Source organism: Pleurodeles waltl, chromosome 3_1 (assembly GCF_031143425.1).
Source record: "Pleurodeles waltl isolate 20211129_DDA chromosome 3_1, aPleWal1.hap1.20221129, whole genome shotgun sequence".
NCBI classification, from domain to species: Eukaryota; Metazoa; Chordata; class Amphibia; order Caudata; family Salamandridae; genus Pleurodeles; species Pleurodeles waltl.
Genome location: NC_090440.1, coordinates 1,994,983,706 through 1,994,999,929, shown reverse-complemented (window position 1 = coordinate 1,994,999,929; position 16,224 = coordinate 1,994,983,706). Strand labels below are relative to the sequence as shown.

The 16,224-nt window shown below is 43.7% G+C and overlaps 1 protein-coding gene across 3 annotated transcripts in view; it reads right to left on the bottom strand.

The window, feature by feature from the left end:
* Positions 1 to 6,205: 6,205 nt before the first annotated feature.
* Positions 6,206 to 16,224, bottom strand: part of DHX40 (DEAH-box helicase 40) — a 266,557-nt gene continuing 256,538 nt past the window's right edge. For all 3 annotated transcript variants that reach the window (XM_069226422.1, XM_069226423.1, XM_069226424.1), the window contains 3 exons: positions 14,876 to 14,945; positions 11,769 to 11,997; positions 6,206 to 9,124 (listed from right to left, as the gene is read on the bottom strand). In XM_069226422.1, the coding sequence (XP_069082523.1) occupies positions 8,994 to 9,124; positions 11,769 to 11,997; positions 14,876 to 14,945 (430 nt within the window). In that variant the 3' untranslated portion in view covers positions 6,206 to 8,993. The remainder of the gene's footprint in view (positions 9,125 to 11,768; positions 11,998 to 14,875; positions 14,946 to 16,224) is intronic.

Genomic DNA, 16,224 nt, shown 5'->3' with positions numbered 1-16,224 from the left:
CACACATACACGCGCACACACATGCACACACATGCACACACACATGATACACCCCCGAAAAAACACACACCACACCCCCCACATTCAGATGCACTCACACACCCCCTCTATACACACACAGTCACACCCCCATTCACGCACACACCACACAACACCCCACCACCCCACTCCCCTGTCGGACGATCACCTTACCTGTCTATGTGGTCGTCCGGGGGGAACGGGTTCCATGGGGCCTGCTCCGCCGCCAGCACCCCGTCACCACAACATCGCCTCGCGGAATACTGTAACGTAATTTGGTGTTGTAATGACGTGGCAGTGACGGTGGAGCAACCTCTACTGCACCGCCGACCACCAGTATGGCTGCTGGCGGCTCTCTGCCCAATTATGGGGGAGAGTCACCAGCAGTCATAATATGGTGGTCGGAAGACAGACAACACTGGCGGTCTTCGGTCTGGTGGGACTTCGGCGGTGAGGTCATAATGAGGGCCTATGTCTTCCGTCAGTCAGTTCTGGTGGCTATTTGTTGGGGATTTTAGTGACATGTGGCTCATAGGTATATTATTACAACTCACACTGGGTCTGCAGGTGCATCAGGGGAATGGCATCTCAAACATACTCAATCATTACCCATTACAACACAATAGACACACATTATCCTAAATGTTACTGGATGTACGTAAATTTACATTTAGAATAGAGCCACATCTAAAGAAGTATCACATCTTCTTTGCAGGTGATGCCGATATGCTGTCTCTTCACATCCTTCCAACATTCAACCACACAGTCTCAACAGAGGTATAATCGGGCAACAACCACGTACACCAGCCACCACTGAATGTGCTTTTGGTACCCTTAAGTCACACTTCAGGTGTCTTGACTGTACAAGGGTGCTATACTCCCTAAAAGAAAACGGTACTTACCTTCAATAATGAACTTTCAGATATAGACTTTATCTAAGCACAAATTCTTCATCTTAGAATATTCCTCAGACATCCGACTGGATCCAGAAAACTTTGAAGCATTTTCGCTGTGCGCTGGAAGGTGGAGTCTGAGACTCCACACCAAGGCTGCCTGCGCAGATGTGACATACACAGGCCTATAGAGACAACACCCATGTGCACTGACATCAGTTGCTTTCTTCACACTTCCCTGCCCACAGAGCCACAATTAAATTGGTTATGACCAGTGTGTTGAGTCACAGATTGGGATATTTTTAGGTGAGGGATTCCAGTTCAAAAAAAGGGGAGGCTCAGTGAGGAATCTGTAGTTAGAGCTTCTACCAGAAAAACCATTACCTAAGGCAAGGGACTTTTCTTCTGATATAATATAATATAATGGAATGGAATTTGCACAGTGCAAGCTGATCACCTATGAGGGGTCTCTAGGCGCTGAGTAGGTGCAGAGAGTCAGGAGCATCAGACAAAGAGCCAGGTCTTCTAATAGAGACTTCTAACCACAGGTTCTTCACCCCAGAATAGATACCAAAACAGTACCTTCCAGGGGGTGATTCTGTGAACTGCCTCAAACCAAAAAGTCCTGCAGGACCAAATAGGAAAGATGACTGCCACACCAGGCCTGACTGTCCAAGAAGTAGTGTTTCAAGAAAGTATGGCAGGGAGTCCACGTAGCTGCCTGACTAAAATCGAGGGCAGGCACTTCACGGGCCACCGCAACAGCCTAGGCTCTGGTCGAATGAGCTTGCAAGCCTTCCGGAGACTGCTACTGTGCTAGTGCATAACAGATCTTAATGCATGGTACAATACAGCAGGAGATGGTTCTTTTCAGCATTGCATTTCCATTCTTTGCTCCTATGAACCTAACAAAATACAGTTTGTTTACTTAGCATTGCCGGGTATGAACAAAATAGAAACTAAGAGCCCTCTTTGTATTCAAACAGGGAGCCATTCCTCCTAATTAGAGGGTTGGGGTAGAGCAAAGAACTTTGGGATGGTGATGGATTGACAGATGAGAAAAGAAGTGTCTACTTTGTGCAAAAAGGAAGCTCAGGTCTGAAGAAACAACTTATCTGGACAGAAGGTGATATATGGAGGGCCTGAAGGTTGCTCACTCTCTGCACCAATGTTATAGCCACCAAGAAGACTGTCTTAATGGTGAGCAGCATAAGGGGACAGTTATACATGGGTTCAGATGGAGAACACATGAGGATTGGCAAAACTAAAGTCAAATCCCACTGGGACATTATGAAAGGGGAAGAGGAAACAAATGATGAATCCCTTTAGGAAACACATTACAATGGCTGGCTTAAACAAAGAAGGCTGGTCTGGCAAATGTATAAAAGCCTAAATAGCTGACAGATAACATTTAACTGCGCCCAACGCAAGACCTTGCTGGGCTAAAGACAAGACAAACAATAAATTCTCTGACAGCTTGGCATGAAGTGGTTTGACCTGTCTATTTGTACACCAGGCCACAAGCTTTTCCCAATGGCAGGAGTATATGGATTTGCTAGAGAGATGACTGGCTGCACAAATAGCATGCACTATCTACTGAGGGACAGCAAAAATGCTCAACTGTTTCCCCTTAGTCTCTAAGGATGGAGGTGGAGAGTACGTAGTTGCTGCCGAGACAGGCGGTCCTCCTGAATGGGCAGCTTGATTGGTGGACTGATGCACATTCTCTGGCATTGGGTAAACCATAATCTCCCCACTCAATCTGGAGTCACTAGAATGACTTGGCCCAGGTGTGAGTTGACCTTCTTCAGAACTCAGGACAACGCATGAAGGAGCCCAAAGCTCCATTCTACTAGGAGCACGTGTCCTAGCGAGAGACACTCTGGAAACTCCAAAGAATAAGAAGTGCTGTCATTGCACATTCTTGGCTTTAGAAATTGAGCCAAGGTTCTCCACGTTCACGGAAGAGACCCGGCACCACCTGCGGGTGTAACCACCATTCATGATCCATGAGGCGTTAATGGCTGAGCTCGTCAATACTGGCGTTCAAAGATCCCACCAGGTGCTGTACCACCAAGAAAATCCCCTGATGTTCCAGTATTGTCCACAGGTGAAGGGCCTCCTGGCGCAGGATCCAGGACCCCACCCAGCCCTGCATGTTGCAATACAATATGGAAGTGTTGTCCATGAACACCTGAAACAGCCTCCCTTGAATGGATGGCAGGATGACTTTCAACACCAAGTGGGTGGCTCTTAACTCCAACAGACTGATGTGGAACTGAGATGCTGCCCAGAGACCAGAGGGCTCTGATCGCCCCCCCTCTCCCAGACAGCAGCTCCAGCCCCGAAGCGATGCATCGGCCACCACTATCAGATCTGGGTGGGGTAGGGCTACTGATCTACTGCTGACCCAAGAGCGATCCTGTAGCTACCACTGCAAGTCTTTTGCAGCCTTCTTTGAAATCTGGACGTGTTCAGAGAAGGTCCCCTTCATGCTGCTGCTACTGGGACATCTATGCCATCGGCCATGTGTGGCAAAGCAGGGTGCAGGAGGTCATCAGTCTCAGCAGCATTGGAGTCAACTTCACTGAAATCCAGGACCAAGGCTGAAACATAAGGAACATTGTCTTAGACTCTCGCTCCAGAGGGTAGGCGCGAAACTGCAGTGAGTCCAGAATTGCTGAGATGAAAGGGAGTGTCTGCAGAGGAGTCAGGTGTGACTTTGTCATGTATATAGTAAATCCTAAGGATTTCAGAAGGTTGTCCGTGCTCTAGAGGTGGGTGATGACTGCCTAGGGCGAGGCCACCTTCAACAGCCAGTCATCGATGTAGGGAAAGACTGGGACTCTGGACCTCCGAAAGTGTGGTGCTACCACTGCTTTCACTTTTATGAACACATGAGGGGCACTTGTGAGATCAAAGGGGAGCAAAGTGAACTGAACATACTCCCGGCCCACCATGAACAGCAGATAGGCATGTATGGTGGGATGTGAAAGTAAGTGTCCTGAAGGTCGAACACTACCATGCAGTCTCCAGGTTTGAGAGCAGACAAGACCTTAGACAAGGTGAGCAGCTTGAATTTGTCCTTCTGCATCCTCTGTCCTTTTTCAGCACCAGAAAATAGGGAGAATAGCAACCATGACCTACGTCTGACATCGGGCCTTCCTCTATGGCTCCTTTGACCTGAAAAGCATGCAATTCTGTTGCAAAAGGGATAGGTGAGGTGGTCTTCTGTCAGCCATTCTTGAAATGGTGGCAAAGATGGCGTGTTTCCAGGAATGGAAGGGCATAACCCTGCTAAACTTTTCGGTTACATCCATTAATTTTAGGTGATGACCTGCCACTTCAGTAAAAAGTAGTGAAACCGCTGCCGACCAGGTGGCTGTGTGACACAAAGGGTACATCAAAGAAGCTTAAAGGTTGCAGACACAAGGGGCCACTAGCTGCCCCTGCTGGCAAGGCTCTGTTGGAGCCACTGCTATGAAAGGACTGAGAGGACTGGTGAGCTGAAAGCAACAGTTGGAAAAGCTGATAAGCATTGCCAAATCCAAGCAGGGGACAAAACTGGCTGTGTGGTGGGCAGGGGGTGGTAGACGACACAAGGGAGTGTGCCATAACCCTGCTGTCCTTGAAGTGCTCCAGTGATGAATCAGCCTTGTCCCCAAACAGATGGGACTCATCGAAGGGCATGTCCATAGGGCTGGACTGGACATCTCTTGAAAAACAGGTCTACCTCATCCAAGCATGTCTAAGGATAACAACACTGGTGGCAATGGCCATACCCAAACAATATGTAATATCAAGCCCAACGAGGACTGAAAACTTCCTTGCATCACATCCATCATACATGGTTGAGGGAAGGATAGCACAAACCACCTCAGGTGCCATAGGAAGGACTTAGATCATGAGTACCATAGACATAAGAGAATCTGCTCAAGAGTCAGGCAGTATTCAATATTCACAGAGCTCAGGGCAAGACTGGAGGACGAGAAAACCCAGTGCTCAAAAGTGTCAGTTCTTTTGGGTTAACAATTGAGCAGATTACCTGTCCAGGTAAGAAAGTCTGAATCCCACAGTGCAGGGCAGGGACGACGGGCAATCTAATGGTTGACCGGAGCACCGATCCAAGGTTTAGCAAGAAGAGGTTCCACTGCAGTTTGCCCTGGTTGTAAAATGGATCCAGAGGGCCCAACTGGTACTGAGGAAGGTCCCATTGCGTGGTTCCATTTAGAGGACCTGTCGACCCCATGGGGCCTGAAGAAGCTCAAGAGGGACTCAATTGTGCAAGCAGGTGCACTTTCTCCTCCTGGAATTGTGCAGGATTAGTCCCTGGCCCAGGAAATGAGGGCTGGTACAGGGTGGTATCAGGGATCCGCTCTACATTATGACTTTGGAAGTGGATCCTGAAGGTTTGGTGTCCTTGCCCCCTTTCGGCGGACTTGGAGTCCCCCATTTGGACTTCTTTTTCTTTTTGTGTAACTTCCTGACGAGTGGGACCTCAACAACGAGTCTTCCGGGGAATGGCTGCTGGGTGAAGATTAAGAATGGCCACTGACTTAGACCGACGAAGGGTATTTCAGTGTTGGGCGATAAAAAGCTTCACCTTCTGCTCCTGTATAGCTTTCGGGTCCTGGGTACAGTCACCGAACGCTGCCGGTTCGCAAGATGACACCAAAACAATACAGACAGACCTCGTTGCAGACGTTTGCCTGTGACACTCCACCACAAGGCTTAAACCCTGTCAATCTGTTGGGGGGCACGTCCCTTGCACACAGGAGAAAATTTGCTATAAAAAAATACTCAAAGTTGTGAGGAAAAACAGCCTTAAAGAAACCAGAGTTGGATCCAGAGCTGCATAGGCATGGAAAGAAAGGAACTGATATCAGTGGAAATGGGTGGTGGATGATGTCTGCACGGAGACATTGGTGACACCATCCAGCGCACAGGAGTACTGCTTCAAAGGTACCAGAGCCAGTGCGACACCTGGGACATATTCTAAGCTGAGAAATCTGTGATTAGAGATCTCTATCTGAAGTTGTGTGCAAGACAGTAATAGCCTGTTGCATATTGCAACACAAAGTCATGCAGTGGAGCTTACTCAGACATAACCCTTGATCTACTGCCACATCCAAGTTTCCAAGGGGGGCAGAGAACAGATAACAGAGTCTGCAGGTGTGTGACGGACAATGGTGGACGTTTATATCATTCACATATACCAACATGAGACAACACTGTAGCAGTACCATAATGTCATAGTCAATCAAGCTATTCTCTATTTAATAATACACATGCACTACACTGTTACTCATTTTATTGCTTTTACATCTGTACACTGAAATACACATAGTTCACACAAATATGTGTAAATACTAGTTTAAACCTTAAAATGTAGTTTTACAAGTTCTTAACAACTTTTTTCAAAATGTATGCTACAACCTTAATACATTTACACATTCTGTGTCGTCCTGTCACAAGGCTGCCTCCCGTGCTCCACGGAGGTTATATGGAGGCAGTCCATGTAGGTGCTTATATAGTTTGACCACAAATGTAACCACAAGGGCTGTCTCCTCCTCAGTGAATTTCCTCATTGTAAGAAATTGGATTACTATATTCGGGGGGTGTCTACCCACGTCAAGCAAGAATCACAACCCCTGTCAGTACAAACCCTCAGTCACTAAATTAACCTAAGCTCATAGGTTATCTTATGAATATTTGAAGAGCGCATCTAATACCCAAAGGTGTCTAGGCACTAGACTAAAAGACTTCATTGTACTGCCGAGCCAGGCCTAAGGGCGAGATAAATCCAGGGTTTCTTTGAACAGCCAGGTTTTCCTTCCACAGCGCTGGTAGCTATGGCACCGAGCAGACAGGCAAACCAGATTAGAAAAATGCAGTACAATTTAATAAACAAAATGACACAAAATCAATAAGGGGAACCAGAGATATTAATTTTTAAAGATTTAAGTAGGTATAGCAGTAAACTGGAACTTGGGGGCAATGTGGTGCTGACCGCGAGGGAGCATGGGTTATATACAACAACCAGTTCATCCTGGTCAAAAGGTTTACCTTCTGACTTTCGTCTTTCAAATCCCAATTCACCACAGGAGTACACTTCTACAGCCCCCAGGCCTTCAAGGAGGCTCTTACAGACTTGCAGAGTGTCAAGACAGAGGCCAGCAGCAGGATCCATTCCAGGTCTCATTGCCACTAGTTAAGTTGCAGGAAAAAGCCTCTAGTTTGTTGTCTCTCTGACGCTTTAAGAGGAGGCCAGCCTTAAAATGCCTGTAGTTCACTTCTTTGTCCTGGGTACAAGATAGAGACTGTCTATTCCTTTCAGACACTTCTCAGGTCGCAAACAGCAGGTTTAGTCCTCTTCTGATCTTTCTGAGGTCCAGAGGTGATCTGAAGTGAGTGCCTGGAGGTGCCACATTTGTGCACGGCATGAGCTAGTGGGGTGGGAATGACTTCTGGGTATGCCATAACCAATAGGATTAAAGTTGCCAGGGCCAACACTACCCACTTTGGGCATTTTAAAGATGGTGGAAGCCTTTGGCCACTCTGAACTTTGGCTCTGTGAGCTGGGTGTATTTAGGGGCAGAGTATTATGGTAATCCCTAGTGCCCACCCATATTTTACACTAAAATCCAGTTTGAAGCAGGTACATCAATAACCAGACAGTGGGTACCCAAGAATTGTCTTGCATTCTGTTATTGGCCTTTGAAGTGTATCTTAAGTGTTATATGTAAAGCCCCAGCAGACCTATGAAGCAGAATTTGACACTTCAGCACATTTTGACACTGTAATGTCAAAAAGGTTGTCCGCAGCCCAACCCTGCATCAGGTTCTGCGGGGTCATCTCTGTCTATTCAGGTTAGCCTACTGGTTGGTTCTGGGAGGCATTTCACATGCATTCACACCTATTCACATGCTAATTACGAGCTGACAAAAGTAGGTGAGCAAATGCAAATGGTCCTCCAGAGGCTTTAGGCAGGTAAAAGGTAACTTTTTAAAAGTACATTTTCCTAACTATTTATCCAAAATGTGACTTCACCATTGAAATTGATTTTAATAACTATTGTGGGGTAGGGTGTTGGCTGTATTTGTGTGTTTTTTAGTGAACAAGTGTCAGGTGTATATGGTTTGTGATTTGGGTCAGGTTTATAGTATATGCCTAGTTTCTACCTCAGCCAGGTGTAAAGTAAAATATGGTGGTAAAGCTACTAGTAGTAATTTTTAGGCTGTAAACTCAGTTGTAGGACGCTCCACACTGGTAGTTGTAAATCTCCACTCGGAAATGGTGAACAGCAAAAAGGGGGTGAGCTGTATTTTGAAGTAAGAGTAGATTTACATCTTAGCAGGTTTGCAGACGTAAATGTATTTTTGTGAATCGGACCCCTATTGTCTCTTTTGTTCACGGCACTTGCTGCATTTAAAAAAGGTTACCATATGTTAAAAAGATACAAATAAAGCATTTTTATATAGCGCTTAAATAACAATGCAGCTATAAATTTAACCTAAAGGCATTAGTTCTCTAAATTACAACACAGCAATTTGGGCTAATTGCATATTTTCAACTCATCACTCGTGTGTCATACAGCTTAACTCATGGTGCAGAGAAAGGGTTGGAGCTGTCGGCTAAAAGACATACCTATTGTAACTGCAGCACATCTACAATGTCCACATGTGAACATCCTATCATTAATATCTTATGGTCAGATTGTTTCCCACAACACAAGATGGCCTACTTGGAAAAAATCAACAAACCAAGGTCTTTTTTCTCCTCTGGGACACTCTGTTAGTGTAATAATATACTGCAGCTTGCAACAAAATGCTTTGGTGACCTTTCTAGCGGACAAAGGGAGTTGTCCATATGACCTGGATCACACTGCACCCATATTTCTGAGACAATGTTCACCTGTACACTCATACATACCCAATTATTCTTATGCACACACAAATATATACATGTCTTGATGTAAATATCCCTTTCCGCCAGGAAATGGTAGCATTAAAGCCCACCATGGGCCAGTAAGGACAGCCTGGTGCTGTTTTAAGAGGAAATGGAAGCTGCATTTCCTAGCTCTTAAGAGTCTGGCTTCGTTAAGTTTTCAGTCTTCTGCTCCCTTCTCTGAAGGTATCGAGTCCGAGCATCTGATATGGATGTCTCATCATTTCTTCTCTTAGCTTTCTTCAAAGCATCTTCTAGTGCCCCTTCTAGAAATATAATGTCAGAAGTTGTATTACACTGGAGAAAAGTGAGATGTGCAACTGCTAAATTATTAACTGCATTCCTAAAAACATATATCTATGTAAAATACATGTACATAATTTGTATCTATTTTTCACTACATCATCCTTTGACAAACAAGGATATTTGGTTAATCTTTGGTTAGACATCTGATGAACTCCTTCATCATCATTGCGATTAAGAAAAACAGGTGAGAAGGAAAAAGCAGAAAATTAGAACATGCAGTTCAACAACTAACAAATTGGTCAACAAGTGAGACACAGCAATGAGCAGAGAGCCAAAAGATAATTCAGGGGATGTAACTTTAAATAAATGAGTCGTAAAGAAAAGGTAAAGGTCAACCTAAAAGAAAAGTCCACCAAACAATTACTGATAAAAAAGAGCACATCTCCTTAAGGGGAGGAAAATCAACTATAAGGGCACTTTGATAAAAAAGATGACATTCCTAATTTAAGATTTTGTGTGAAATGTGGCATAACTCAGGATCTGTGCAAATATTTAAACAGGATTTCTATATACCACATATTAACCAGGATTAATTAATGTCATTGACTATACCAGCTAGGATTTGCATATCCATGCATTAGTCATAATCTGTACAAACAATTAACTGTAACTAGGGCTTCTATAGAATATGAAAATCTTTGATATGTATGTCACAAAAATTATCTAGGACTAATATCATGGATTAACCACCATTTCCTTATACATTGAACTATACAAAATGGGATGTACCTTGACTTATCAAGGGTTGAATTTGTTAAGCACACACTAAATCACACTGCCATTTAGGCAAGGATGTATTGTCTGTGAGTTTTAGTAAATTTCACATCACTGGAGCAAACAAACCATTTTGTGCACTAAATTTTCTCTGTGGTGCCATCCGCCCGATGTACTCAAGAGCATGCCACGAAAAAGTATAATCTTTCCCCTTAGGGTATGGAAGCTCTTGGGCTCACTCTATGCCGCTGAGTTTGTTCTAGTACTATTACACATCAGGTCTCTTTTCCAACCCATCAGGTCTCTTTTCCAACCCTACCAAAAATGCCATGCTGGCTCTACTACAGGTATTGACCATTTCTTTAATCATGTCCTGCTATTTGAAGGCTGATTCCGAGTGCTAAGTTGGAAGTATAAATGACAAGAGAGGGGAGGAGCCCAGGTACAACAATGAAAAAGGACAGTTACCACAGGATCATTCACAGTAACAACTGTCCTGAGAGTTTGTTCAGGGCTAGTTGAGAAGTGTTTCCAGTCCCCCATGCTCATTAAAAGCTATTTATCACTGCTAGTTGGGTTGTCATCCAGACAGTTTGAGTCTAAATTTGACAAGACAATGCCTTCTCTGAAATGAGAGCTGCAGTGGTGCTCACAATCTGTGGTAATAATACCCTAAGCCCTTGGCAAGATCCTATTTGCTGCACTATGCAAGCTTAATACGTATATCCTGATGAACTGGATCCTCTTACCACTTTATGGGAAACACCTCTGCCTGGACTACTAATGATTTAATATACAACTTTGGTGCAGGGGTTAACTGTGAGTAATTTTGGCCTGTGGTTCTTGTGCTGTAGTTTGGAAGCTTCACTAGTTGCATTCTGCTTCTAGCTGTAACTGTAATATGGTGAGGTTAAATGCCCCCCCGCCCCCACTGCCATCAATTGAAGTTTCCATTGTAACAGCTACAACAATTACCTATGTAGCTCATATTTCTGTGATAGGCTTCCAACCCAACCAACTGTGGTGCATGGGTTTTCTGTGCATTGCAGCACAAAAGAATGGGCTGTGTCTATTAATTTGTGCTTTAAAACCTCTGCGATCATATTCTTGCCAGGGGCTACTTGTGAAGTTGTATGGGCTGAGCCTTCTTTCTGGGTTACGGAAGATTGAAATGCTGCAAGGATTATCTGTGGAGTGTACAGAGGTGGAATCCTTACTCTGCCCAAACTGTGAAAGTTTCCTTTTTGATACACTGCCCATATGGAAATCCATGCAGTGCATAGATATGGACTCCTTCCCTTGAAACTCTTAACAGTTCGATTCTCATTCTCTGCTCCAGTGGTTAACTGTACATTTTAAAGGGTTGCATTCCTCTTCCTTCTACTGGCAGATGGAAGTCTCTAGTCTTTCTCTGCAGGAGGGGGTATTTTTCCTGTTATAAGATCTCCATCCCTATACTTGAACTTCAGAAATGTCATACACTTGCTCAGTGGCTACCAGTGCAATATTAAAGGCCTCAAGCACCTCCCCCAAGGTTTTAAAAGCTTCCATGTTCACTCTTTGCTCCAGGGGGTTCCCCTGTATTGACATGGGCCACATTCCTTTCCTTTCTCTTTGCCTACTTTCATGTACCCACTTGGCCTCTGGGACAAGGCTGCAGACAGTATACCCTTCTCTGTTTGCCCTGTCAAAGATTCCATGCTCACAGACTACTTTGTGTTGATGCCTATGAGATGTATCACTTCCCTATACAGAGCAATCTTCTATGCAGAATATTTAGCACAGATTCTGGTAACAGGTTGATTGACATTAAACTACGAGCTCCGTAGCACACTTCAGCACATACGTTCACCATCAGATCACCGTTGAACATTAATTGTATTTCCTCACCGTTTTGACGTTTCAATCCCTCCTTGATGTTCCACTTTGCCATTTCCTTCTCAGTCACAGCTTCTCTGGCCACGCTACTCAGTTCATACACATCCACTTCATGCAGCTTTGGCAGCAAGTCTTTTACCCATTCATAGCGAATGGGACACACAGTCTTCACAAAGATGTTGGACGTCACAAGAACATCATGAAACATGATCCACTCCAGCTCAGCCTCCTGTCCGTGGAGCTGGAAATCAAGAGATCATTTAAAACTGGTATTGTTTTCTTTAAAGCAAACCAAAACTTAAACACGTTTTCCATGTCTTTGCATTGAGAATGCATTTGGTCCTTGTTGTATAAAATTTTCAATTGTGAACAAATAGTCAGTTAAGGTTAGCAGATGACCCCATGACACTAGGACACAAGTTGGCAAGCCCTAGGCTTTCACTGAATAAATCATTGTGTTCAAGGTTTTTAAGACGAATTGTTTAATTTAACTGACCCAAGACAACCCACAGAATGCACTGACTTGTTAACTAAAACACAGGACTGGTAAAGAGGTGTTCCAATTGTAAAGAGTAATCTGGTAACACTAGTTTTATGAAGATTTTATCCCTGTGCAACAAATGTAAAAGGCTCAGTCATTATTCGAGAGATTGCTAGAGTTACAAGGAGCTTACAGGTTGGGGCCTTAAATAGGAGAGCGACCTCCTTGAACAATAAAAATCCAATATGCTCAGGCCTGAGATAATTCTGCTATGGCTCAAGTGATAAGCTTACTGGCATGAAATAAACACCAAAAGAGCTCCCTCTCGTGTGACATGTGTACAGGCTCGCTCAGGCACGAGATGACAGAGTCTTACCTGCGGTGAAACAGCTCTTACAGGCTCACTCAAAATACTGCAAAGCAAACCTTAAATAACAAAGCTCTTACTATCTCTAATCAGACCTATCCACTTACTGGCCTCAGTCAATGGAGCAATCCTGGGCACAGCTCTTGTGGGCCCAACCTGAGGCAACATACCTCCTTCTAGTGCCTTAGACAAAAGGGATATTCAACATGCAGCACAACTATTACTGGATCAGACCCCAAACAACACAGTTTTACCTTAGGAGAAATGTTATATTGGTCCATGTCATTAGTCTATAGGTTGACTGCAGGTACCACTCCAGCAATACAGTTCTTGCTGGGTCAGGCCTCAGGCAATGGAGTGTTTCCTCAAGTTACATAGCTCTTACTGGCTAAGCCCACAGCCAGCAGGTTACAAAGACTATATATGTCCAAGTCTTACATAGCACGACTATTCATTAGGAAACAGTCATTAAAAGTCCATTAACAGTCAGCTGCACCAGCCATCAGGCAGCACAACTTTTACTATTCCAGACTTTAGCCAGTAGTGCAAGTTCTCAGATTATGGGAGTTGAGGTCAGGGACAGAAAACAGACCCGGGCACCCAAATAATAGTGGCCCTCTAGAGTGAATTCGATAGCTCTAAAAAAGTGGCCCATGTTTGCCAATCGGGGCAGTTTTTAACTTGCAAAGACACACTGCATAAGTGTTTTGCAAGATATGGAAGACTGCATGGATCTGAGTTTGCGGTAGGTAATGTTTGTTATAATATCAGGGAAAACATCAGTTAAAAACCACCACGGCAGACCATAAAATAGACCCACAAACAGCGAAATAACACAGCCCTTACACTGACCTGTCATGCTAGCCTGTCAGGTACTGCTTGATTGCCCTATAAGGCAGTCCGACCCTGTACATGTTCATGCCTCAGACAGGGCTTTAGTTCTGTTTGCAAAGATGATACAGGCTCATACTTTAGCCAGCCGGACAGTCCCATAGAATGAACTACGGTTCCAGGAATCCTTATAGCTCAGACCATACACAGCAGTTTTAATTAGGGTTATAGGGACTTCAGCAGACTTTTTCGTCAGGTTTTACAGTTTTACCAGGTTTAGACCATATCCCTCAATGATCCACATTTTACTTGCAAATGCAGGGCTGACTTCCTAATGATAAAACATTGAAATGGGCAGTGTGAGTTAAAGTGGCAGAAAATGCCCCTATGCTATTTCATTGCAAATCCCCTATGGCCACTTACATCACAAGTTGAATTACGGTCTTCTGTCGACCTTCAACCATACAAGAGTAAAGAGAATGGATCATCGCATCACTTTTTTGCTCACAAGCACTGTCATAAGCATATAAATAACTATCAACTATAACTTTGGCAATCCGGAACCTAGACCAGTGCTAAAACTATATTACTTGAAAAATCATTGATACTTCTGAGACCAGTAAGCCTCTGATAAAATCACTGGGTTAACTGGTGTGTAGTGTATGCCCTAAAGAAGTGAATATATTACAGTGAAGCATTTATTGCCATTTCTGCACCTTGAAAAACACAAAAAGGCCAAAACACTTGGGCTTTCGAAGAACATATATCAATTCCATCTTCACTAATACACCACATTTTGGTGGAACTGAATTAATGAGTAGATAGTATCAGTAAGTGCACTCTTTAATTTCTCTACACATCTGCAAAAGTGGGACTGTTTTGATAATGACAAAACCTGAAAATTGGCAGTGTGGGTAACAGTGGCAAAATATACCTCCTATGTCTCTACTCTCTAAACACAGAATACCTACTGTAGCCAGATCACAAGTAAAGTGTTTACTCTTCTGCAGATGCTTAAGCCATTCCTCAGTAAGGATGCATTATATTTTAGTTACGTCAGTTTTCAGCTTCAAGATCAGACTGGAAGTATTGATTTGAACAAAAGTCACAGTAGACTTCAATATATTTGTTTTTAAATGCTACCATTTTAATAGGTAAGGGAACTACAAGAAAAGGATATACCATGTTTTCACATGCCTAACTGTCCAGTTGTTAAGACTGAGTGATCATCAAATGGCTGTGTTACTCTGGAAGAGATGAACAGGGTGTTCATTTCAAGCTCTATCCTATTGCATTTTTGCAGACCTGGAAATTTGTGCAGCTCACACTTTACTGTGAGTCAATAAAGACACTTTTTGGCCCTGTATAGATTTTTCTACTTCCCATTTCCCTTCTCTACAGCTAGATAAGGCAAACCCTTGGCAATATTTGAAGACGTACAGCTGAAGAAGGATGTATCTTCACCATAGTCCCACAGCCCTCCATGGTGCGAAATGTAGTGCCTGCTGACCTGAAAACACAAGAAACAAATACTAAGTTTAGGCTTGTCACAGCGCTTCATGCCTGTAATGCTTCAACATCAACGCTCTACAAACATCAAAACAAGCAGATAAGCATTTATCAGTCAATAATTACATTGTTAACCAAAAACAAAACAGGACAGTATTTCTCTGCCTTTAAACGCAGAGGGTAGTCCTAAATATGAATGCACAATTTAAGGCCTAACGCCTCTGGCTTATTTACCATTTATTTATTTAAGTTCCTAATAGAGCTAGTAATAACCCTAGGTACAGGGTGACAGGATGCTTTACAGTATCGTTGATATAAAGTGCAGATGGGAAAAAAAAAATCAAAAACATCAGCAGAATTTAAAGTGTAAAACGTTCAGGCTGGTTTGAGATTCAGCATGCACTTCTGGGCAGCCCACTTCAGATGATGGATGCGGTTCATTTTAAGACTGTTGAAGGCCCCTGTCAAAGACAGTGACTGATGTGACCTATCTGATGCTAACTAGGAGAGCATCCCATTTCTTTGTTGCATTTTCACAGAAAGATTGTTTCGGTCTGAAAGTTATTCCAAGTCCACCTTGAGTAGTATTAGGTGTCCAGGATTTTGTTTCTATCAGACATATGGAATTTCTGGCACCGGTAGTCAGGTTTTTGTCAGGCTGACAGTCTTATACCTAATGCATGCAATTTTATATGCTGAGCAACATTCCAGAGAAGGCTAACCTCAGGATCTAATGCGTGTGATGCGCTGAAATCTTTTTTTGTTGCGGACCAGAGGCATGCCACATTCACCATCTTGGGGGACATAGGTTAAATTTGGGCAGGTCAGTTGATAGATAATTACCATACTCAAAATATGAGAAGCTTGGGGTCTGCAGGGCCAGGTACAGGTCTTGCTTTGCAAGGAAAGACTTGAAACCTTGAGACTTAGTAGTAGTAGAAAAGGAAATGTATGCAGGATTTCCACTTAATCTCTTTCTGGCAGGTGATTTAAATGCCAAATTAGGTAATCGGTTTTCTCAAATGATCTCGCTTTTGACCCTGTCAGTCAGAATATGGATCTGGGGATCATAGATCTGAGAGGCTGTCAATTACACTCACTCCTGTTGTCATTGGATCTAGAGAGTGTTGTCCCTAGTGCAAGCAGTACCACGTTCCCTAAGTTCACTGGGTGGGGGTGTGGGACTACTATTGACTATGTTTTTGTTTCATGGAATCTGCAACCTTTGATTTTGGTGGCGGAAGTGATACCTACAATCAACAGTGACCACAACCAGATAG